The sequence below is a fragment of the Schistocerca nitens genome, chromosome 2 (assembly GCF_023898315.1).
Source record: "Schistocerca nitens isolate TAMUIC-IGC-003100 chromosome 2, iqSchNite1.1, whole genome shotgun sequence".
Classification (NCBI taxonomy): Eukaryota; Metazoa; Arthropoda; class Insecta; order Orthoptera; family Acrididae; genus Schistocerca; species Schistocerca nitens.
In genome coordinates this window covers 671,810,176-671,836,949 of record NC_064615.1, presented here as the reverse complement: position 1 = coordinate 671,836,949, position 26,774 = coordinate 671,810,176, and the positions used below count along the sequence as shown (strand labels likewise).

General features: G+C 44.9%; 1 protein-coding gene across 2 annotated transcripts in view; it reads left to right on the top strand.

Moving 5' to 3' along the window:
- The window catches only part of LOC126236785 (uncharacterized), a 192,471-nt gene that overhangs the window by 29,239 nt on the left and 136,458 nt on the right, over nucleotides 1–26,774 (top strand). Inside the window, exon 1 of one of the 2 annotated variants that reach the window (XM_049946367.1) lies at nucleotides 12,162–12,241. The exons of the other annotated variant lie outside the window; for it this stretch is intronic. Within the exon in view, the coding sequence (XP_049802324.1) occupies nucleotides 12,238–12,241 (4 nt within the window). The 5' untranslated portion in view covers nucleotides 12,162–12,237. Of the gene's footprint in view, nucleotides 1–12,161; nucleotides 12,242–26,774 lie in introns of those variants that run through there. 2 annotated transcript variants of the gene reach the window in all.

Below are 26,774 nucleotides of genomic sequence, written 5' to 3'. Positions count from 1 at the left end.
TAAAAGTGGACGAGAAAACGTTCATGATGAAGAGAGGAGTGGTAGACCATCATTGGTGACTGACGAACTCGTTCAGACAGTTGATGCAAAAGTTCGTGAAAATCGACGTTTCTCAATGTCGGAGTTGTCTACTGGTTTTCCACAGATTTCTAAGACTCTCTAAGCTCAAAGATGCGGTCACAGGCTGGCTCCAGGCACAAGCGGGTGATTTTTATGCAGAAGGAATTTCAAAGCTTGTGAAGAGATACGATAAGTGCCTCAATCGCTATGGAGACTATGTAGAAAAATAGTGCAAAGATGTAGTTGTAAGATGTATATATTAAAATATTTTTATTTAACTTGGTGTATTTTTTTAAATCAACCGGAGGTTACTTTCTGAACGGCCCTCGTACAATGATTGCCCTAAGAAATATACAGGGCAAAGCGGTAGTTCATTTTCAATAAGGTTTCAGAATGTCTTAACTCAAATAATCCCCACTCTGCGTTAACAGCACAGCCAGGACATTATGACCACCGAACTGCTATTTACATAAACCCATCCAGGCGATAGCCACGTCACCTGACGAGGAATGTCTACTAGTCAGACACATGCATGGTGCATGTAGTATCTGTGAGTGCTGTCCACCTCTAGAATGGGCAAGGCACATGATCTATCTGAGTTTGACTGAAGAGACTGTGATGGCCTGGAGGCTCGGCACAAGCGTTTCAGATGCTGCACTACTTGTCGGGAGTTCGACGAGTGCTGTGGAGAGTGTCTCCAACACGTGGCGAAACCACGATGAAACTATCTCCAGACGTCATAGGGTTGGGCAGCCACACACTATTACAGATGTTGGATGTCATAGGATGGGCTGACTGCTAACCCAGGACATATCAACACCATGACATTGGCAACTATGACTGAAATGGGCACATGACAATCGGCACTAGACAATGGCGCAGTGGCAGAGGATTGCATGGTATGATGAATACCGATAATGAGCGTATGGCATTGGTGGCCGGGAGACCCCTCGCGGGGCGGTTCGGCCGCCGCTCCACAAGTTCTTTAACGCCATTACGGCGACTTGCGAGTGAATGACGATGAAATGATGAAAGACACGCAACACCAAGTCATCTCGAGGCAGATGAAATCCCTGACCCCGCCAGGAATCGAACACGAGAACGCTACCGCAAGACCACGAGCCGCGGACATGAATCCCGACACCTTCATCATAATGCTGATATGGGGGCGCAAATCCTTCATCTTTCAGCGGAATAGCTCTTTGACACCTGTACTGCGGGACAGAGACAAGCTGGCGACGGCTCCATTATGCTCTGACGAACATTCATCCATGGATCCAGTGGAGCTCATGAAAGACACCATGATGGGTCCTATACTGGTTGCAGACAACGTACACCCCTTCATGGCGATCGTGTTTCGCGACGACCGTGGCATTTTTGAAGAAGATAATGTATCATGTCACAAGATCAGGCGTGTGATGGAGTGGTCTGAGGAACACAATGCCGAGGAACACAATGCCGAGTTCCAATTGATGTGATGCCCCCCCCCCCCCTCCCAACTCGCCAGATATGAACTCGATCGAACATATCTCTGATGGGATTGAACGTGGCTTCAGAGTTCTTCGCCACCCCCCCCTCCCCCTCCCTGGAATTTATAGCAATTAGGTGACTTGTTTGTGCAGATATGGCACCAACTCCCTCCAGCGACCTACCAAGGCGTCATTGTTTCCATGTGATGATGCGGCACCACTGTCATCTGTGACAGATGGACATAACCGGCTATTAGGTAGGTGGTCATATTGTTCTAGCTGATCACCCGCATCTCGTGGTCGTGCGGTAGCGTTCTCGCTTCCCACGCTCGGGTTCCCGGGTTCGATTCCCGGCGGGGTCAGGGATTTTCTCTGCCTCGTGATGGCTGGGTGTTGTGTGATGTCCTTAGGTTAGTTAGGTTTAAGTAGTTCTAAGTTCTAGGGGACTGATGACCATAAATGTTTAGTCCCATAGTGCTCAGAGCCATTTGAGCCATTCTAGCTGATCAGTGTATGAGTGGCTCGAGGCCTTTTTGAATAATGAGCCCAGTATTTGTCCTGGCCGGAGAGTGTTTATCAGGGACTAGGATATCGTCAGGAGTATTCCAGGAAAATGTGATAGGACCGCTCTTGTTGAAGTCAGTTACTTGCTGCCACAACGTTTCGGAGCAGAGTCTTCTGGTCTTCTTCAGGTTATCCTGGCTAGAGTACACTGAGCTCTATTTAAAACCTCACCGGTGTACGAGTGGCTTATTCGGCTGTCACTGCGCGCGCGTTGTCTGAGCACATTTGCTTCTGCTGCACGTCTGTGCGCGGCTGAACGCAACTTCTGTGGTGAAAGTGCACCTTATCGATATCAAGTCGATCGTCTCCACGCGGTAAAATCGCAGAACGACGTACTGACTGATTAACTGGTAATGGGATTCGAGAAATTAGAAGTGTGGGCCATAATTTTTGTTGCGTTGTATTTCATCGAATGACCAGTGAAATACAGTGATCTGCTGGCTTGAAAGAGGCGAGTATGCCGCTTGTGTTCCACAACGCGCTCTTGAACAATACACGTCGTTTGCTACGTATTTGATTTTCCGCACTCGCACGGCATCTTATAAACTTCTGCCTTGCACAGGGGCAGTTCGGTACACTGTTACCAATACACACCTTAAGATGGTCAGAAGATTCTGCGCCGAAATATCGTCGCAACAAGTTACCGACATCTGGCAGTTCGCCCAAAATTTTATGGAGTAGTCTGTAGATAAACCTACAAACATACTCCGCAAACCGCCGTACGGTGTGTGGCGGAGGATACCTTGTGTCACTAGTAGTCATTTCCTTTCCTGTTCCAGTCGTAAAGTGAGAGAGGGGAAAACGACTATATCCCTCCGTATGAGCGCTAATTTCTCTTATGTGAAATTTACGTTGGCGACACTGGAATCGTTCTGCACTCAGCTTCAAATTCCGGATCTCTAAATTTTCTCAGTAGTGTTCGTGCAAAAGGACGTCATCTTCGCTCCGGGGATTCCCATTTGAGCTCCCCATGCATTTCCACAATACTTGCGAGTTCTTAGAACCTACCGTTGACCAGGGCTGGCTCTAGGTGGGGAGAGGGGGGGGGCAGGGCGCAGCGGGGGGGTGGGGGGGGGGAGGGTGGACTTTGCCGCACAGGGCGTCAGGTTTTTGGGGGTGGGAAAATTTAATTTTAATATGGTTGCAAATGATGAGTTAAATGGAAATTTTTCGTTAATGAAGAAGTGTGAGAATAAGTTGGAAATGCGAATCATTCATAAAAGCTAGTGTCTTATGGGAAATTATCTATGATACTGTGAAACAGATGGCAAATAAAGCAGTGGTATTGGTCACCTAGGGTGCGCCTTTAAAAAAAAAAAAAAGTTGCTTGTGGCGTGTTTCCACATCAATTTCTACCATTCTCCTACAGAAGCGAAGAACTTTATAATAAATAAATGAACATAAATGTCAGCATGCTATGGCCTAACAGATACTACACAGTACCTTAAACACCTCTGGCAGTATCACTGAGAAAAACAGTATGTAATAATAAATAAAGAATTAGTAAAAAAAGCAATGCACATCACATGTCATAGTCTTTTAAATCCACATATTGTGATTAAGCGGCATTTACACGTGAAAAGATTCATGGAACCCTTCGCCCACCACTGCTCCTCATTTGGATCTGTCATTAATACCATTTGCACCGTCCTTCATCTGGCCAGGCTCTTGTAAATTAATTTTTGTGCTTTGTCTGGTTACTTCTTTTAAGTTTTTCCTCATTACTTTTTCTTTCTCAGTGATGAAGTTATAATCAATATAATGATGCTGCGAAGATCTCAGAATACACAGTTTCATTCTTTTGTTTGGTGAGCAAACTTTATGATTTTTCTTCCCCTTCTACTCAGTGCTGAGCAGTCTTGAATGGTAATATACCTATCCTAACGATAAGACCGTTGAGTACAACAAGACGGGAACATGGGAGTGATGCAGTCGCCTCTTTTAATTAGAACATAGGAGGGTCTGTGATGCATTGGTTGAAATCAATGATGACGATAATACCGACAGAATTGTTGCATGTTAGGCTGACAGCTTGACTAACTTCTGTGAATTGACGTCCCTTTTCTCAGTGGTAATATGGTATGATATATTACTCTGCATTAATTTTGTGTGCAAAACACACAAAGTATTATCACAAATATATCGAAAGCTATTGACTTACTCGGAAAGACAACAGAGTATTTCACAAACTACCAAAGGATCTAAATTCCAAGATTACCCACTACACGCTAACGAACTGGCAACCCAACTCGATATGGAAAACCCGACCATAGGTTGTACAATGCAGATACGAAAGAGACGGAAGGAGAAACAGTTCCAGTATAAGAAGAAGATAACAAAACTGAAGAACCAGAAATGCAGCACAATATACACTGATGTGACAAAAATCATGGAATAGCGATATGCACACACAAAGATGGCGGTAGTGTCGCGTGCACAAGGTATAAGAGAACGACTCATTGGCAGGGCTGTCATTTGTACTTAGGTGACTCGTATGAAAAGGTTTGCGACCCGATTACGGCTGCACGACGGGAATTAACAGACTCTGAATGCAGAATGGCAGTTAGAACTTGACGTAAGGGACATTCCATTTCGGAAATTTTCAGGGAATTCAATGTCCCGCGATCCACAGTGTCAAGAGTGTGCCAAGAAAGCCAAAGGTCTGGCATTTTTTCTTACCACGGACAACGCAGTGGCCGACAGCCTTCACTTAACGACCCAGAGCAGCGGCGTTTGCGTAGCGTTGACAGTGCTAACAGACAAGTAACTCTGTGTGAAATAACAGCAGAAATCAATGTGGAACGTGAGGACAGGCTAAGGACAGGCTAAGGACATCAGTCTTGACCATTTTGAAGATGAACTCAAAGTGGGCTCAACGTAAGTACAGCTTTACGAATTTTGCTAACACAAACGATGACAGTGGCAATTGCAGAAAGAAGTTTTTCGAAGCTTAAACCGATTAAAACGTACCAGAGGTCAACAATGGGCCAGGTACAACTGTGTGGGCTGGCAACGGTGTCGACTGAACAAGAACTAGCCGAATGTTTGGATTTGAATGAACTCATACAGAATTTCGCTGATGTCAAAGCAAGAAAAATATATGTAGTGTGAAGGAAGCGTCTAATCATACGTTTATCATTAGTTTTACCTTTGTTTTATTTATTTATGTCGTGCATTGTAAGTCATTTACTTAATAGAGATTTGATGAAGAGTCAGCCTACGTTTGTTCTGTCTAACGGCGAAATAGATTGCCCAGTGTCACCTACTTTGAGCAAACCTAGTGTTGCAGGTGTTATTTCACATATTATTGTCTTATGCTTATCCATTACGGATATTTTAGAACCCGTGTCTGTTAACTGAATGTAAGTACATAAAACTGCAACCAGTCACTTTTTTGAATAGTTATTTATTGTTCCATGAACGGGTTTTTGAACCTTTTCAGCTTCATCTTCAGATGGTTTTCTGAAAGTTATATTACTACTTATAGCATAATGCTGGGTGCTGGCTTGCAACAGTATGGTCGGCTTTTTTCTGTTAGTGTCCGTCTGTCTGCTTCCTTTTTGACGGCCAGTTGGTACATCACTCCACACACTGTTACACACTCTGTATACCTTTACACTGTGGTACAGAAACTTTGCCAGCATCCAGCATGTGCCGTACAACTGTCGCTATACAACTGTCGATATGACAATGTAAATGTATACAGATTGTGTAACATTGTGTGAAGTGATGTACCAACTGGCCACCAAAATGGAAGCAGACAGAGGGATACTAACACAAAAAAACCGCCCATACTGTCGGAAGCCAGAAGCCAGCATTTGGTACAAGTAGTAATATAACTTCCAAAAAACCATCTTAAGATGAACCTGGAAAGGTTCGAAAAGCGGTTCATGGAATAACAAATAACTATTCAAAACAGTGACTGGTTGCAATTTTATGTATTTTCATTAAATAGTGTAGTCTCTTTATTTTTCCTTATTCACAGACACCCTTAGTTCTGCTCGGAACTCGTTGACTTAATTCGGGAGTTTTGCGCCTTTTGCAGCTTCTGCCAAAATAAGCTGTCCATCAGTGTTCAGCGGTGCAGTGAACAGTCGTTCATTGTGCAATGAACAGGTATGTGCTTGCTTTTTTTCTCTTTGCATTGCGCTACGAGTATGTATCGCATGTGAAGATAAACGTCTATGTAAACACTCGCTATCACGGAACCTGTCTTTCCAGTGCGTCATTGCACCGGAAAGAACTCTGCTTGCCCCTACTGGGAGACCGCTGCTGGACTCGCTGCAGTTAATATCGTCGCTGTCGCTGTTGTACGTCGCAGACATGGCTGGACACGGCAAGGGAGGCGAAGCCAAGGGGAAGTCAAGATCTCGCCTTCTCGCCGTCCTACTGGAGCACCTGGCCGATGAAGTGCGAAGCGGAAAGAAGAGCGAGACGAAGATGAAGACGCAACAGTGCTACAAATGCCAACAGCTTGGCCATGTAGCAAAGTCCTGCAGCAATATGTCGCGTGCATGAAGTGTGCGAATGCACATGATACACGCGACTGTAATAAGCCGCGAGATGCTGCTCCGAAGTGCGCCAATTGCGGCGGCGCACACGCTGCAAACCATCGTCGTTGCAGCTACATAAAGAATAGGAGCAAGCAGAAGCGGAATAAGAAGACTGAGGCCGCTAAACCTGGAGAAGTGGCCCAACAAGACGAGGCGGCCGCCCCGACCCCCTATCCAAGAAGGGGAAGCGGGCCGCGCCGCCGCCAAGAAGATGACGACGATTGTTTCCGCGAATCGCTACAGATAGCCACGGACGAAGCCGTTGCCGCCCTTAACTCCGTCATTGCGGAGGTTCAAATGGTTCAAATGGCTCTGAGCACTATGGGACTTAACATCTGAGGTCATCAGTCCCCTAGAACTTAGAACCACTTAAACCTAACTAACCTAAGGACATCACACACATCATGCCCGAGGCAGGATTCGAACCTGTGGTCGTAACAGTCGCGCGGTTCCGGACTGAAGCGCCTACAACCGCTCGGCCACCGCGGCCGGCCACTGCGGCCGGCCATCGCGGAGGACAGGGCGTCCCTGAGGGCGGAATTGGAAGAGGCGCGCCGTCAGGTGTGGCAGCTGACGGAGGCCTTGACCCTTGCGACTGGCAAAGAAGAGACGCCGATCCCCATTAGGAAGGGGGCAGATGCAGGAACTCCGACTACCGCCTCTCTGGCCGACGCGGAAACGTAGGTTGCTGGAGAGGTTGTCAAGGAAACTGAGTAGGTGGTACAGCAGCTGGAAGGAGAGGACGACTAAGAGGCAGCACAAGTCACTGCTGTCACTGCTATGGTCCGAAAGGAGGCTGCCAAACATGGCAAACATGACCACCTGCCGCTACCGGACAACCCGCGAGCGGCTAAGCTGGTGATGGACATGCTAGCGGAGTCGCTGCGAGATGGCACATATCCGTACCTCTACCATCCATACCCTTTTACCCCTCCCGATGTTCCCAAACCCCCTCTTCGCCACCAACCATACGACTTTGGTTGGGCAGCTGCAAACCTGCACAACGTCGTATCTAAAAAAGACCTAGCCCATCTGATCCTCACGCTCTGGGATTGGCAATGCATCACAGATGTGGTGTCAAGAGCCAGGGCCAAGAAGAAAAATCGCAACATCTACTAGCACATAAAAGTTATTTTATCCTGCTTTGCTCGGGCAAGTCCAGTTTTTCCCTTGTCCCAGTTATAACTTTCAACCCATTATTTTGGAGTAAATGTCATAGGACAAAGAATCCTCTTTTTTAGGCAACCTCTGGGAGGCTGTCATTCATAGTGAGCAAGGAGACGTTGCCTCTACTCCCCGCTTGTCACTCTCCCCGCGACGGTCTTGGTGCTTCTCCCACCACACAGCACGCTCCCATCTGCTCAGGAACGAGAAAAAGTGAACAGATTTTTGTTATGTACTCTGCGTGTGACATAACTGTGTTTTAGTTGGCACAATTAATTTTGGAGTTGAAACTCAAACTGTATTACATTGCAAACGTTTAATTTCTGCTTGACTGACAGGTACCCCATACTTGGCTCCGATATTGAAGCCGTATTCGCGTCAGAAAGAAGTATCAATAAGTGTGATTTGGGAAAATAAGACATTGTGGATGAATAACATTGTGAAAGAGATTGGCAACGTCTGAAAATGCGAGTAGAATGAGGAGGAGAGCGGCACTTGAAATCCCTAGAGCCGAACTAGCTGCTAACAGATCTAGCAGTCCGCCTCTGAATTGCTTCCATGTCTTCCTTCGATCCAGCCAGTTGGGGATCCCAAATACTCGAACAGTACTCAAGATTGGGTCGCACTAGTGTCCTGTACGCGGTCTCCTTTACAGAGGAACCACACTCTCCTAAAATTCTCCCAATAAACCAAAGTCGACCATTCACCTTCCCTACCACAAATCTTACATGCTCGCTCCATATCATGTCGCTTTGCAACGTTACATCCAGATATCCAAGCGGTGTGATTGTGTCAAGCGGCACAATACTAATGCTGTATTCGAACATTACAGTTGTTTTTCCTACTCATCTGCATTAATTTACATTTTTCTAAATTCACAGATAGCTGCCCTTCATTAGACCAACTGAAATTTTGTCTAATTCATCTTGTATCCTGCTACAGGTATTCAACGACGGCACCTTCCCATAGACCACAGCATCATCAACGAACAGTAGCAGATTGCTGCCCCACGTGTCCGTCGGATCAGTTATGCATGCAGAGAATAACAGCGCTCCTATCAGGCTTCCAAGGAGGAACCCTTGACGACAACCTTGTCTCTGATGAAAACTCGCCGTCGAAGAGGATATGCCGGCAAAGTTTTTAATTCCGCAGATGCTTTTCTGTTGCAAGGAAATTTATTACACTGGAAGTTAGAATATGCTCGAGACTTTTGCAGCAAACCAACGTTAAGGACGTCGGTCCGTAACTTTGTAGGTCTGTCCTTTTACTCTTCTTGTGTACGGGAGTCACCTGTTCTTTTTCCACTCCCATGGGACTTCGCGCTTGGTGAGAGATTCACGGCAAATGGAAGCTAATTCAAGAGCCAATGCCGGAGAGTAGGGTAGGTGGGGGTAGAGCCCCTCAATTTTCAGTCTTTCAGTATTGTGATCAATGAGGGGCAGAAGTTGGGTTGTTACCTATAACCCATACACATTCCAGCTCTGGCTGGTTAATACTTACAGATAAATTTACGTTTTAGTTAAGACAGATATTGTACGGTTTTACCCTACAAAATGGGATAAAGCCTCACAGTGCGTGTCTTTGCCCCATTTGAGATAAACATGTATAAAAAAGGATGACTGCGTAGTAAAAACACTTGAAATAACCCTTTTTAACATTGTTGTACATAATAATTTTGTGCCCAAGTTACTCAACAAAATACTGAAGTGAAATGTCTCGCAAGTTTTAACATTAGGCTTAAAAATACTTGTACGTAAACAATACTTTATTGCGCACGTGAGGAGGATTAGTAGTGTAACCTAAGAGAGCTCATTTACTTAGTGCTGTCTAGGTACCCAGTAAATAATGTGTTTTGATAGGTCCTCTAATTCTTCCTTGAAGTGCCAGGCTCTTCTTCTCCTTCTTCTTCTTCTTTACTTCTTGTTATTCAGGTGATTCTTCGCCAAATAGTGAGTCCATATCTATATCTGAGGTACTATCGTAATGTCAAAAGTCTGAATCTGAATCTGAAGAATACAATCAACTGGCTGTTTGATCTGTTTTCTCCCTTTTTTTTGGCATTGTTGTAGTGAAATCTATATTTCGTCTTCTTACTTCTATAGCACACTACTTTCTTTCTTTGGCACGTCTTTCCTTCTTAGTAGCAAGCTTTTCTTTTCCCATTCCTCTTCTTTCATTCGTTCTGTATTGGGTATCGGCGTTAGAAGTACAGATTTAATGCTTTGACAGAAAGTTTCTCCTAAATCTTTGTTCTCGACAGCGGTATTATATCTTCAGGTGAGATAATCTAACGCAGTGTGTGTTGAACGTCATCTTTTGCGGGAGTTACCACTGAAGAATTGTTGTCGCATTGGTGGAGCTGCGGGAATTTACCCCAAAACACGTACGGGGGATTACCCCATTTCGCTATTTTCTGACAAATGCGCTATTGCTGATTTCGGGGACCAACTGGGACAGTTACACTATGTGGTCAAAAGTATCCGGACACATGGCTGAAAATAATTTACAAGTTAGTGGCGCCCTCCATCGGTAATGCTGGAATTCAGTATGGTGTTTGCCCACCCTTAGCCTTGATGACAGCTTCCAATCTCGCAGGCATACGTTCAATCAGGTGCTGGAAGGTTTCTTGGCGAATGGCAGCCCATTCTTCACGGAGTGCTGTACTGAGGAGAGGTATCGATGTCAGTCGGTGAGGCCTGGCACAAAGTCGGCGTTCCAAAACATCCCAAAGGTGTTCTATAGGATTCAGGTCAGGACTCTGTGCAGGCCAGTCCATTACAGGAATGTTACTGTCGTGTAACCACTCTGCCACAGGCCGTGCATTCTGAACAGGTGATCGATAGTGTTGAAAGATGCAATCGCCATCCCCGAATTGCTCTTCAACAGTGGGAAGCAAGAAGGTGCTTAAAACATGAATGTAGGCCTGTGCTGTGATAGTGCCACGCAAACCAACAAGGGGTGCAAGCCCCTTCCATGAAAAACACGACACACCATAACACCACCGCCTCCGAATTTTACTGTTGGCCCTACACACGCTGGCAGGTGACCTTCACCGGGCATTCGCCATACCCACGCCCTGCCATCGGATTGCCATATTGTGTACCGTGATTCGTCACTCCACACATCGTTTTTCTACTGTTCAATCGTCCAATGTTTACGCTCCTTACACCAAGCGAAGCGTCGTTTGTCATTTACCGGCGTGATGTGTGGCTTATGAGCAGCCGCTGGACCATGAAATCAAAGTTTTCTCACCTTCCGCCTAACTGTCGTAGTGCTTGCAGTGGATCCTGATGCAGTTTGGAATTCCTGTGTGATGGTCTGGATAGGTGTCTGTCTATTACACGTTACGACCCTCTTCAAATGTCGGCGGTCTCTGTCAGTCAACAGACGAGGTCGGCCTGTACGCTTTTGTGCTGTATGTGTTCCTTAACGTTTCCACTTCACTATCACGTGGGAATCAGTGGACCAAGGGATATTTAGGAGTGTGGAAATCTTGCATACAAAGGAATGACACAAGTGACACCCATTCACCTGACCACGTTAGAAGCCCGTGAGTACCGCGGAGCGCGTCATTCTGCTCTCTCAAGATGTCTAATGACTACTGAGGTCGCTGATACGGAGTACCTGGCAGTAGGTGGCAGCAAAATGCACCTAATATGAAAAACGTATGTTTTGAGGTGTATATGGTTACTTTTGATTACATAGTGTACTTCCACGCGAAAATGAAGCGTAAATGCAGCGGTATCAAAAAGTAATTCGTTGATTCTTCTTAACAAAACGTACGTTACAGAACGTTCAAGCGAAACATCAGAAAAATTATATGTGAGTATTAAAAAACGTAACTATATCAGTTTCTCACCTTTGGAGCGACATGCCTGGACGAAATTTCACGGAACGATACATTACAAGGAAACAAACGTACCACCAGGTGGTCAGAGGTCAGATCCTGAATCGATAGAAGTCAATTAAAAACTCGGTGCGGGCTTTTACCCAATGTGGGGTTATACCCCCACCTGCGCCACCGGCTGTAAAACCGAACTGCGGCTCCATCCAGACCTAGCGGCTTATTTGCTTTCAACTCTTTCAATCGTTCCTCATCGCCAGGGATGCACATTTCTATGTCCCTTATGCGGGAGCTTGTGCTACGGTGAAAAGAGGTGTGAGCAGAAATGGGGCCCACCTAAATGTAGGGAAGGAGGCGGTGCTCATGTCGAGCACCGGGACTACCGGAGAGGCAGACGCATATGACGGGTGCAGGCGCCGACAACACAGAAGGTGTCCCGCGCATTGTGTTTGCCCGTGATAAGGGCGCCGGGCCGAGGGTCGACCGAAGCTCAGCTGACTCTTTAGTCTGTGACCGCCTCCGCTAGAGCAGACCGTCGCCTCCACCGCCGCCGCCTCCTCCTCCTCCTCCACCTCCAAGCACCATGGGTAAGCTGCAATATCTCTGTTTTCGCGCTACATGCGGAGTGTAAGTCGACGAATCGAGCAGTGCAGAATATGAGTGAACGCTGTAGGGACACATTTCACATTGTTCCCAGTTATCTTACTCCAGTCTTGTTGTATTATATGCAGGATCCACAAATTTATATTCCGAGAGCCACAGTGGCAAGGGTGTGCCGAGAATACCAAATTTCAGGCATTACCTCTGTAACCTCCCCACAAAATAATTTAAAAATCATTAATATTAAATAAATACCGTCATTCAGTGTAACCTCCCAACAGAATTCCTTCTCTTTTGTAACCTCCCTACAAAATTCTTTTCACATTAACCTCCACACAAAATTCTTTCTGATTTAATCTAAGCTCAAAATTCATTCACATTTGGCGTAACCTCAAGACAGAAAAATTCCTAAACCTCTCAACAGTAAAAATTATAAATATGTCGTTCACATTCAGTGTAACGTCCCAATAAAAAATGAATTCAGTAACCTGGTAATAAAACAATGTAACTAACCTCTCAATTAAATTGTCGCTCACTTATGACATTTCAATAATTCACTGTGAATTTAACCTGGTAAATTTTGGACGACAGCAGTGTTGCGTCATGGCCCTGAAAGATCATTCTGAATAAAAAAAGGAAAAATTCTTACCTCCATGAAGTCGCCGGATATATCTGCTCTTACAAAAAATTTTTCCGGCACAGCTCTGTGCAATGCTGGCCGACCTATCTGTCATTTATGAAAGGAAGCAACTGATTTTTCTATTGCAATAATCGGGATGATCATGGATGGGAGAAATTAGTAAATTCTTTAAATTGAAATGAATGATTGTTAAAAGTTACTTTTTATGAGGAAGATTATTATTACGAGATTTTTAAAACATTTACATGGGTCTTACATTAATACTCAGGCTCCGAGATCGCTGCACCGCGACCGGGCCAGCCAACACGATACACCATACCAGACTAGAGCAGACTCCAGACTAGCCACAACTTACTGCTACAGCTACACAGTTCCTACTGCAGTCAACACTGCCCTCTGGTCAGAGATTTTCTTATACCTTGCATATTGCAGGAGCAATACACCTCTTACACCTCTCACTGCGGACGTCACAGTGAACAACGGCCTTCACTTAACGACCGGGAACAGCGGCGTTTGCATAGAGTTGTCAGTGCTAACAGACAAGCAACACTGCGTGAAATAACAGCAGGAATCAATTGCGACATAAGACGAACTTATACGTTAGTACAGTGTGACGAAATTTGGAGTTAATGGGCTATGGAAGCTGACGCCCGACGCGAGGGCCTTTGCTAACAGCACGACATCGCCTGCAGCGCCTCTCCCTGGTTCGTGGCCATAGCGGTTGGACCCTGGACGACTGGAAAACCGTGGCGTGGTCAGAGGAGCCTCGGTTTTAGTTGGTAAGAGCTGATGCGATTCGAGTGTCGCGCAGTCCTCACGAAGCCATGGCCCTAAGTTGTCAGCAAGGCACTGTGCAGGCTGGTGGCGGCTTCATAATGCTGTGGACTGTGTTTACGCGGAATGGACTGGATCCTCTGGGTGTTCGGCTACTTGGAGACCACAACATAATATCTCCAAACAACGACGGAACTCTTATGGATGTCAGTGCTCCTTTTCACCGGGCCACAGTTGTTCGCAATTGGTTTGAGGAACGGTCTTGATAATTCGAGCGAATGATTTAGCCACCCAGATCGCCCGACATGAATCACATCGAACATTTATAAGTGTGCTGGAAACACTTTCGCAATTTGGGACGGCTATTGAGCTATTGAGGCAGCAGGGCTCAGTATTTAAGCAGGAGACTTCCAACGACTTTTCGAGTCCATGCCACCTTGAGTTGCTGTACTATGCCGGGCAAAAAGAAGTCCGACCCGATATTAGGGGTTATCCCATGACTTCTGTCACCTCGATGTATAGCGCACTAGTCGCCAGGAGTTCTTCGGAAGTCACTGAGCTTAACGTGTTCACGTGACAGCCAGATCACTATCTATGTCTTAAGCCATCATTCCACATTATACTGTGGAGCCTGCCGCTGTGGCCGAGCGATTGTAGGCGCTTCAGTCAGGAACCGAGCGACCGCTACCGTCGCTAAGTGCCTCGGGATGTGTGTGATGTCCTTAGGTTAGTTAGGTATAAGTAGTTCGAAGTTCTAGGGGACTGATGACCTCAGATGTTAAATCCCATAGTGATCAGAGCCATTTGAACCATTTTATAATGGCTCTGAGCACTATGGGACTTAACATCAATGGTCATCAGTTCCCTAGAACTTAGAACTACTTAAACCTAACTAACCTAAGGACATCACACAACACCCAGCCATCACGAGGCAGAGAAAATCCCTGACCCCGCCGGGAATCGAACCCGGGAACCCGGGCGTGGGAAGCGAGAACGCTACCGCACGACCACGAGATGCGGGCGAACCATTTTATACCGTGGAGCATTCTGCAATGTAGTCCAGTACTTGAGCTTTCGTCTTAGTAATCTGGAACGGTTACAGTTTTGTGAACGAACATTATTAACGTATCATTAGTCATTAAGATGGCATGTGAGAGTTGTGAAAGATGAAAACCTGATTTCGGAATCAAAATCTCGTTTTTGTAACTACGTGTTAGGCGGGAACCAGTTTTGCTATCCCGATAAAATATCGGATCTTCCGAGCGCCACTTGTTTTACACAAATAGTGTCTGTCGATTATCTCTTTCGATTCCGTAAAACCTTTAATAATGGACGCCAGTTCACTCATAACGAGCAGGAGGGATTTGTGTGTATTTGAAAGGATGAGGGGGAGTTCATTGCTCAAGGAAAAATGTTTAAAAATCTTATCGACGCTAACTAATGTATGCGAAAATTTTATTACACTCGCCGAGACCACGCACATTGTGAAAAAATGTATCGCCATGACTATAGCTTATCGGTCGATATGGATGTAAATTCAGTTTTTACTTACTGCGACAGTATAGGCAGACAGATACGAAGGCAGACAGATACGAAAAAAGCCACCTATACTGTCGCAGTAAGTAAAAACTAAATTTACATCCATATCGACAGATAAGCTATAGTCATGGCGATACATTAAAGTGTGACCCATCTTTCTGCCATAGAACCAGCACCCAGCATTATGCTACTACCAGTAATGATGTAACTTCCCGGATCCTCCCGAAACCATCTGAAGATGAACCTGAAAAGGTTCGAAAGCCGGTTCATGTAATAAAGCATTATTATTGAAAAAAGTGACTGGTTGCAGTTGTGTATAACTTATTTACATTCAATATACAGTCACGGTTCTAAAATATCCGTAATGGATAAGCATAATTTCGTATTCTGTGGAGTTTCAGATTTTCAGCCGGATGACGTCGACTTCTTTCCGCGATAGTTCGGCTGACTACCATTCAGCCATCGCCGGGTGAGTGTTTTACACTGGAAGTTGCCAGTTCACAGAGATAACTTTATACCAAAAATTGGCGCGGAAACCTATGCGCAGAAGGCAGCCACTACAGGAGGGCCCTCTATCGCGTTCACGTCCCACTTACAATATTTCTCGATCTACAGTGGTCAGGTGCATGCTTAATGTTGATACTACATGAGCATTCTCTTGCGGGAAAAGGGGCTCGCGGTTTCAAAATTCACATGTCAAATTGATAAAATTAACTGTTGCTAGATATATTATTAGTTATTAAATGTTTACTTACTGAAGATCTTATAGAAATCTCCGGTTCATCTTATTCAGTTGAAAGCCTCTATCAGAGTTAATGAGATCTTCCGCCAAACGTATTTCCACCGATACCTTAATAATTGAATCGCAGAAGGGTCTCGTCGCGGCCAAGATTTCCGTAGCAGATTAATCCGTAGAATATCCTGTAGAGATACAGCACTCGGCTATGGCTGAGTTGCTGGGCTGTGAAAGGCGACTGTGGCGACCATGTTCGAACACCTTTCACGTACTGTGCGTGTTCTCTGACCAATGTAGGCCCTGCCACAGTGGCACTGTGTTCTGTAGATTACAGCCCTCCGCAATCCTAGATCGTCCTAAACTATATCGTCCTTTGTCGAACCGAGAAGACCCCTAGTCTTTGTAGGTGGCTCGATGGTTATTTTGACGTAATGTTTCCTTAGGATTCTCCCTAATTTCCATGGAATATTGCCGACACATAGGAGGAAGCCCTGGCCTTGAAGCCTTCCTACTTTTTACACCGGTGTAGTTTCTTGAATCACAATTTTTGTACTGTTTGCTGCTGGGGGGGGGGGGGGGGGGATGTAGGGTACAGCAGCCCCTGTCAGGGAAATTGAATTTCATCATGGCATGGTTATTGGGAGAAGCTTTCACATTTTGAATCCACGTATTATAATGTCTCACACTAAATATTTCAAGTGAAAAACGAAATAATATGTAGGAACTATATGCATTATCATGAGCGCTTGTATAGTGCCCACAAATTCCTACCCAGAGGGAGGAGGGGGAGCGGAGGAAGGGTGGGGGAAGGGTAATGCGGCCAGTGCTATTGCTAGAGTCTGCCATGTTTGTTGTTCTGAATTTCGGACATATTTGCTAATATCTGAAACAAAACGAAAAGGCTGTAATGCATTGTTTTCAATCGGTTTATTGTTGTAGGCCAAATAGAGTAGGTAGGATTTTAAGTAATGCAAATTAATCGACTGAAAGTCGTCACAAACGTATAGAATGTCAGATGATAGCTTCGTATATAAAAGAATTTAGAAGTCAGTCTGATATGTAGTACATACATGGAAATAACTAACCCTTATTGGCATAAAACACATTGGTTACTTTTCCCGACGGGTAGTGTGGTCACATATCCCGAGAGGACACCTATGTTGACATTTGTGCGTCGTGGGGAAAACTACCATACCGAAAGAAACAGCAAGGAACTACATTTGAAGGCCAAAACCCTTTGTTTGAACATTGATATGGTAAAAAAGTATTACATCTACATTTATACTCCGCAAGCCACCCAACGGTGTGTGGCGGAGAGCGCTTGAAGTGCCACTGTTATTACCTCCCTTTCCTGTTCCAGTCGCGTATGGTTCGCGGGAAGAACGACTGCCGGAAAGCCTCCGTGCGCGCTCGAATATCTCTAATTTTGCATTCGTGATCTCCTCGGGAGGAATAAGTAGGGGGAAGCAATATATTCGATACCTCATCCAGAAACGCACCCTCTCGAAACCTGGACAGTAAGTTACACCGCGATGCAGAGCGCCTCTCTAGCAGAGTCTGCCAATTGAGTTTGCTAAACATCTCCGTAACGCTATCACGCTTACCAAATAACCCTGTGACGAAACGCGCCGCTCTTCTTTGGATCTTCTCTATCTCCTCCGTCAACCCGATCTTGTAGGGATCCCACACTGATGAGCAGTACATTAAAACTAGTTTGATTATTTCTCGACAGGCAGCAGCACTGTTCACGCAAAAAAAGGTGCAATGGCCACTTTTCTCTCCCAGACCATTTTTCCCCAACCACCCCTTCATGTTTGTAGACGTGGTAAAAATTGGAATCCCCGTGGCTCAGTGTCGCAGAGCGGTGCTAGGGAAGGCAAGGCAAAATGGCGCAGGCCATTCCTGAGGTGGCGGCGTGGTGCGAAGTTGTTCAAAATGGCTCTGAGCACTATGGGACTCAACATCTTAGGTCATAAGTCCCCTAGAACTTAGAACTACTTAAACCTAACTAACCTAAGGACATCACACACACCCATGCCCGAGGCAGGATTCGAACCTGCGACCGTAGCAGTCCCGCGGTTCCGGACTGCAGCGCCAGAACCGCTAGACCACCGCGGCCGGCGCGAAGTTGTATTTTGGCTTCTCTAGAGCACGGGTTCCCAAACTTTTTCTCTGACGAAACAGTGTGAGAATCCTGGTTCTGTGATGGAACACCTTGTTTCTTTTGAAGGTTGATAAAATTAAAAAAAAAAAAATATGTCGGCCACGTCTGAGTAGGACACGCATTCTGAGCCTTTTGTACAAACTGGGTTATCTTTCAAATGATAGAGCACAGCAATCAATCGTCCTTTTCCTGCAGGTTTTATTCGGCAAATCTAGAATTCGGCTAGTGCCTGGCCATTATCAACGCACCCTTTGATAGCGTCAACGCATGTTCTAGTACGTCAATCCCCTGTTGTTCGGGCGTCTGTCACAGTTCTTTCAAGATTAGATAATGGCTAGACACTAGCCGAATACTAGATTTTCCGAATAAAACGTGCTGTATCATTTGAAAGTCACATCACATTCGTCGAGTGCACCCACGTTCCTAATGGAAGGTACTCTGATGAAACTGGATTATGTATATTGGCATTTCATCCATCCCGGGAATCAAGAATTTCGACGGTTTTTGCTTGTTATCGACAATGATACTGGCAAGATATCGGTTCCGGAAATTCCTAGACTTTCGAGAATGTATAAGGGGAGTTCGAAAAATTTCTATCTGAAAGCGTTGCTGCGGAGTGTATGCAATGTAGCGCGACTCCGATGCGTGTACATAAGCACCGACATGTAGACAAGGGACTAGCGTGACATTCGCGTCTTTTCGATGTGAACTATGGCGACGCTATTCCCAAATGCGTCTCAAAAGGACCACCGTCCTGTTAGTCTTTTCTTGGCTGCTGAAGTACAAGCACCGATGGACATTCATCGGAGAATAAAGACTGTGCAGTGAAGGTGATACGTGCGGGAAGTGTTATGGGACCATTGCTTTTCACAATATATATAAATGACCTAGTAGATAGTGTCGGAAGTTCCATGCGGCTTTTCGCGGATGATGCAGCGAGAAGTTGCAGCATTAGAAAATTGTAGCGAAATGCAGGAAGATCTGCAGCGGATAGGCACTTGGTGCAGGGAGTGGCAACTGACCCTTAACATAGACAAATGTAATGTATTTCGAATACATAGAAAGAAGGATCCTCTATTGTATGATTATATGATAGAGGAACAAACACTGGTAGCAGTTACTTCTGTAAAATATCTGGGAGTATGCGTGCGGAACGATTTGAAGTGGAATGATCATATAAAATTAATTGTTGGTAAGGCGGGTACCAGGTCGAGATTCATTGGGAGAGTCCTTAGAAAATGTAGTCCATCAACAAAGGAGGTGGCTTACAAAACACTCGTTCGACCTATACTTGAGTATTGCTCAACAGTGTGGGATCCGTACCAGATCGGGTTGACGGAGGAGATAGAGAAGATCCAAAGAAGAGCGGCGCGTTTCGTCACAGGGTTATTTGGTAACCGTCAGCGTTACGGAGATGTTTAGCAAACTCAAGTGGCAGACTCTGCAAGAGAGGCGCTCTGCATCGCGGTGTAGCTTGCTCGCCAGGTTTCGAGAGGGTGCGTTTCTGGATGAGGTATCGAATATATTGCTTCCCCCTACTTATACCTCCCGAGGAGATCACGAATGTAAAATTAGAGAGATTCGAGCGCGCACAGAGGCTTTCAGACAGTCGTTCGTCTCGCGAACCATACGCGACTGGAACAGAAAAGGGAGGTAATGACAGTGGCACGTAAAGTGCCCTCCGCCACACACCGTTGGGTGGCTTGCGGAGTATAAATGTAGATGTAGATGTAGAAAACTGCGACAAGGGTACCGCTGCTTTATGATAACGTACGTTCCCATATCATAAATGTCGTAAAGTAAAATTATGCAAATTCAAGTGACAGACCCTCGAGCACCTGCCCTATAGCCATAATCTCTCCGCATGCGACTATCACGCCTTCGGTCCCATAAAATAATAATGTCGTGTGACGAGGGCCTCCCGTCGGGTAGACCGTTCGCCTGGTGCAAGTCTTTCGATTTGACGCCACTTCAGCGACTTGCGCGTCGATGGAGATGAAATAATAATGTTTAGGACAACACAACACCTAGTCCCTGGGTGGAGAAAATTTCCGAATCGAACCCGGGCCCTTTGGATTGACATTCTGTCGCGCTGACCACTCAGCTACCGTTCGGTCCCATAAGAAGGCCCTGAAGGGTCGACAACTCCCGTCGGACGAGGATGTGCAGCTGGCAGCTACGGAGTTCTTCGTGAGGCAGGACAAGGTGATTTACCAAACGGGTGTGTTCATCCAGGTACGTCAGTGACATGACTGCCTCAATTTTCACGGCGATTTTGGCTGACTGGCATACCGATTCCAGAGGTTGTCTTCAGGAGAAAAAGGGGTACACAGTGTTGCAACAAAAATTTTTGATCTCTCACCCAACTATATAAAATGTCTGTCAAACAACAAAGTGAAGGTTGAAATCAAACTGAGAAAGTTTCTCCTGGACAATTCCTTCAGTGCCTTAGAAGAATTTCTGTTATCGTAATGTGTAAAAGGTGGTGGGTAGGACCTACTAACTAACAACATCTGTATATTTTTTTCTTTAAAAAAAAAAAAAAAAACGAAACACTGGGAATGTTCAGAATGTAGCCAGATGTACAAATTTGCGATGTGAATCTAATATGACTTATTCCACCTCCTTACGATCTATCGTGCAAAATGATCCATGGAACATCAAACTAATTAACTAATCAACTAATTAACTGTACGGACATTGGGACGGAGACTTTTTGATCGCTCCTTATAAGTTTGAAGTCGGATAACAAATGACAAAAGAAATATTTTTATCTAATATAATTAGGAATGAACAATTCCCTAATTTATTCCCTTTGCCGTACTGTGAAATCTTGCTTATTCCCAAGTTTCATGATCCTACGTCAACCCGAAGTACGCATAGGTTTTACTGAATGACTTTGCGAGGATCGAAATGTGTGATGTAAATGACCATATCTTTTGACTGCTTCACACAGACGCTTAAGCTTTTTACCGCCAAGGAACCAGAAACCTTAGTAAGTAATGTAAATTTCAACTTGATACCTTTACTCGTGCCTGAGAAAAAGAGGCATTAACAGACGGACGGGCAGACAGACACTCCGATAACAAATGACAAAAAAAATCGCTTGATATAATTGTAAATTAACAATTTTCCCATTTTTTCCGTATGCTTTATTGTGCTGCTTGTCAAGTTTCACGATTTTAGGACAACGGGAAATACCCTATATGTTTTGATGAGTGAGTTTGCGGGTATCAAAATGCGTAACACAAATGATTGCGTCTTTTGATTTCATTGACATGGAAGCTTCAATTTTTTTTACCTGAAAGGGACCGTAGACCTTAGTGTGTTGCATAAATTTCAATATGATACGTCCACCCGTTCGTGAGAAAAAGGGTTTTTAACAGTCGGACAGGCAGACCGACAGAGAGACACACGACAAAGTGATCCCATAACGGTGCTGTTTTAACCAACTGACATAAGGAATCCTAAAAATTAGAAAAACTTGTTTTATTTCAGTCATTACTTCATTTTTAAATCATAACAAATAACATAGATATCATCATAAAATTTAAACACATAATTAGAATCGTCAAATCTAAAAAAAACGCCATGTTATTAACAGTTCTTCGCGGAGCAGTTTCAGTTCGCGAAAACCTGCTCTACAGTCTGTTACGGTACCGTGGTTCGGACATTTCAATGTGCACTAAAACTGCAGCCGCGTACCTGCAGCGAAACAAAAAATTATTTCTATATTTCTGTTTTTTCGACGTTATTATTAAAATACTGTCACCAGTATGGCAGTATACTTTTATATTTTAATTTGCAGATGGCGTTTTCTAGGCATACCGTATGTTTTGACAGCGTATCATTTGCACTGTATTGATGAAATAGTCCTTTTATTTGTTCCGGTAAGAGATATAGGAAGCGAATGAGATCAGTGCGGTCGCGTGCCAAACTCTTTTATCCGATAACGCTATGTCAACATTTACCGAGCTTCGGGAGGCAAAGTTGGACAATGGCTTGTCAGAACATAACGGACACCCTATCACCTAAGTCAAACGCGCTATCATGTAAAAGCACCGTCAGGCTTTGTATTGCAGGCTGGTGTGTTCCGAAACAGGAGAGCTGGGTACTCATGGGCTGTATCTTGGAAGAACCTTCCAGCGTGCCACTTCATGACAGCTTTGGTCATCAATAGCACGTCTAGAGCTCCTGTGTTTTTCTAGAAAGTGCAAGGACATAAAAACACATCAACCAAACGATTAAACTCTTCGCACCAGCTGTTATATAACGTAGGATCACGAAACAAGGCAATGTTCCTGCTGCCAGTGTCTCATCACAAGTTCATAGTTACGTCTGAGATTTCTGATCATCGAGCCATAGGTGCGGACATTAGAAACGAATAATTATTTAAATAAAAATTAATTTTTTAACATAACGTGTTTTATATCGCTCGTAGATCTATAGCTAGTTCTAAAAATCTGTGATTATAAATTTTTTATAGCTATGAAAATACTTATAAGATTTACAACGAAGAACATGGGGCGCATGCAGTAGATATAATTACGGTGCAGCTACTCACGGAACTCCAGTGCTGGGTGTAATTATCGAGTGGCAGCGAAACTTGGTAGATTTACGCTGGAAAACAAATTAGTTACAGTTGTGACCGCAAGTCTGGTGCCGTACACTGTATACAGGGTAAGTCACTAACTATTGCCACCTAGAATAACTCCGAAAGTGCGATAGTAGCTGAAAACTTTGTGGGACAAAAGTTGCATAGGACAACGGGGGCCATAATAAAAATGGTTCAAATGGCTCTGAGCACTATGCGACTTAACTTCTGAGGTCATCAGTCGCCTAGAACTTAGAACTAATTAAACCTAACTAACCTAAGGACATCACACACATCCATGCCCGAGGCAGGATTCGACCCTGCGACCGTAGCGGTCGCTCGGCTCCAGACTGTAGCGCCTAGAACCGCACGGCCACTCCGGCCGGCGGGCCATAATATGACGTTGGTTTTTTGTTGCTAGGTGGGGTCGCGTCAGAGATATGAAGGTCAACTATGTTTTATTTTACATGGGATGGTATAGTTTGGCACTTATTTTCTGATAGCGGCTATCGAGACGACTCCAATGATTTGTAACAGTAAGGTCTTTGAAGGTCAAGGAAGGTCACAAAGGTAGCATGAACATCCATTTACAGAAGGTGTTCGAAGTGATGACCATTGGTATCAATGTAGTGTTGAAATCTTCTTATCATGGATTGAGTGGTATTCCTTATCACACTGGGCCGGCCGATTTGACCGAGCGGTTCTAGGCGCTTCAGTCTGGACCCGCGCGACCGCTACGGTCGCAGGTTCGAATCCTGCCTCGGGCATGGATGTGTGTGATTCCTTAGGTTACTTAGGTTTAAGTAGTTCTAAGTTCTAGGGGACTGATGACCTCAGCAGTTAAGTCCCATAGTGCTCAGAGCCATTTGAACCATTTTTGCTCAGAGCCATTTGAACCATTTGAACCTTATCACATTGGCACTTATCGAAGCACATGTTCTGACAATTCTGTCTCGTATATCGTGCAAATAGAAAATATTCGCCGAATACGGCGTATCCATCTAACGTGCCATTGACATGTAATTACCATTCGACGATTTCGCAATACAACACTAATAGGAACGGTAAGACTAGTATCTTCGAATCAAGCGAATGTTAATGATGTAATCCTTCGAAGAAAAAGTCGATATGCTCCTCATTTACGGAGAATGCCAACGAAATTCAGTGAGAGCTAGTGTCGTATACTTCAATATGTGTATGATAAATTGAGAACAACTAGATCTTTAACGCATCGGAAACATATCCGGCAAAGGAAAGTTACTGACGAGTAAACGGAAATTGGTATTCTTGCCACTGTGGTTCGAGATCCTTGTCTTAGTTCGCGTCAAATCGCAAGGGAATCTGGCATGAGCCAGAGTAGTGTTGTTCGTGTTCTGCATCGCCATAAATATCATCCTTACCATATCAGTCTCCACCAAGAATTAACTGGTACGGATTGTGTGCGTCGCACTGAATTCTGTCGATGGGCTCAACTTCAGATTCAGAGGGATGACACATTTATTAATTTGATTTTATTTACTGACGACGCTCCATTCATGAACCATGGAAATGTTAATTTGCATAACATACATTATTGGGCAACTGAAAATCCATGTTGGCTGCTGCAAAGTTGCACACCAAAACCGTGGTCCGTTAATGTATGCCGGCCGCGGTGGTCTAGCGGTTCTGGCGCTGCAGTCCGGAACCGCGGGACTGCTACGGTCGCAGGTTCGAATCCTGCCTCGGGCATGGGTGTGTGTGATGTCCTTAGGTTAGTTAGGTTTAAGTAGTTCTAAGTTCTGGGGGACTTATGACCTAGGATGTTGAGTCCCATAGTGCTCAGAGCCAGAGCCGTTAATGTATGGTGTGGGTTTCTGGAGGACAGAATTATAGGACCCTATTTCACCGGAGGAAATGTTAATGGTACGAAGTACACCACACTGCTGTAAGAAACATTCGGTCTGTTGTCGGAAGAAATACCTTTAGCAACAAGGAACAGAATGTGATATCAACACGATGGGTGTACGGCCATTTTTCGCTGATGACTAGAAATGAGTTCCTTTAATTTACGTCTATGGTCACAAACTTTTTGTTAACAGATTACCGGTTTCGTTCTATAATGACCATCATCAGATCTGTTTTATAAAAACAAAGTCCTAATGTGCTGCAGCCATAGTGGCAGCAGTACATTGGGACTTAGTTTTTATAAAACAGATCTGATGATGGTCATTATTGAACGAAACCGGTAATCTGTTAACAAAAAGTTTGTGACCATAGACGTATATTAAAGGAAACTTATTGTATACAGGGTGTTACAAAAAGCTACGGCCAAACTTTCAGGAAACATTCCTCACACACAAATAAAGAAATGATGTTATGTGGACATGTGTCCGGAAACGCTTAATTTCCATGTTAGAGCTCATTTTAGTTTCGTCAGTATGTACTGTACTTCCTCGATTCACCGCCAGTTGGCCCAATTGAAGGAAGGTAATGTTGACTTCGGTGCTTGTGTTGACACGCGACTCATTGCTCTACAGTACTAGCACCAAGCACATCAGTACGTAGCATCAACAGGTTAGTGTTCATCACGAACGTGGTTTTGCAGTCAGTGCAATGTTTACAAATGCGGAGTTGGCAGATGCCCATTTGATGTATGGATTAGCACGCGGCAATAGCCGTGGCGCGTTACGTTTGTATCGAGACAGATTTCCAGAACGAAGGTGTCCCGACGGAAGACGTTCGAAGCAATTGATCGGCGTCTTAGGGAGCACGGAACATTCCAGCCTATGACTCGCGACTGGGGAAGACCTAGAATGACGAGGACACCTGCAATGGACGAGGCAATTCTTCGTGCAGTTGACGATAACCCTAATGTCAGCGTCAGAGAAGTTGCTGCTGTACAAGGTAACGTTGACCACGTCACTGTATGGAGAGTACTACGGGAGAACCAGTTGTTTCCGTAGCATGTACAGCGTGAGCAGGCACTATCGGCAGCTGATTGGCCTCCACGGGTACACTTCTGCGAATGGTTATCCAACAATGTGTAAATCCTCATTTTGTGCAAATGTTCTCTTTACGGACGAGGATTCATTCCAACGTGATCAAATTGTAAATTTTCACAATCAACATGTGTGGGCTGACGAGAATCCGCACGCAATTGTGCAATCACGTCATCAACACAAATTTTCTGTGAACGTTTGGGCAGGCGTTGTTGGTGATGTCTTGATCGGGCCCCATGTTCTTCCACCTACGCTCAATGGAGCACGTTATCATTATTTCATACGGGATACTCACCTGTGCTGCTAGAACATGTGCCTTTACAAGCACGACACAACATGCGGTCCATGCACGATGGAGCTCCTGCACATTTCAGTCGAAGTGTTCGTACTCTTCTCAACAACAGATTCGGTGACCGATGGATTGGTAGAGGCGGACCAATTCCATGGCCTCCACGCTCTCCTGACCTCAACACTCTTCACTTTCATTTATGGGGGTATTTGGAAGCTCTTGTCTACGCAACCCCGGGACCAAATGTAGAGACTCTTCGTGCTCGTATTGTGGACGGCTGTGATACAATACGCCATTCTCCAGGGCTGCATCAGCGCATCAGGGATTCAATGCGAGGGAGGGTGGATGCATGTATCCTCGCTAACGGAGGACATTTTGAACATTTCCTGTAACAAAGTGTTTGAAGTCACGCTGGTACGTTCTGTTGCTGTGTGTTTCCATTCCATGATTAATGTGATTTGAAGAGAAGTAATAAAATGAGCTCTAACATGGAAAGTAAGCGTTTCCGGACACATGTCCACGTAATATATTTTCTTTCTTTGTGTGTGTGGAATGTTTCCTGAAAGTTTGGCCGTACCTTTTTGTAACACGCTGTATAAGGGTCACTATTTTATTCGCGACAATGTCGCAGCTTGTGAGGCTACAAATGAGTTGCGGAGACAATTCCCAAATCGTTGGATTGGACGCGGAGGAGATGTGTCGTGGCCGGCTCGTTCGCCAGACTTGAGGTCTCTGGAATTTTTCTTGTGGGGATTCGTGAAAGACATTGTTTAGAAAGATGTTCCAACTACACCTGAAGATATCCG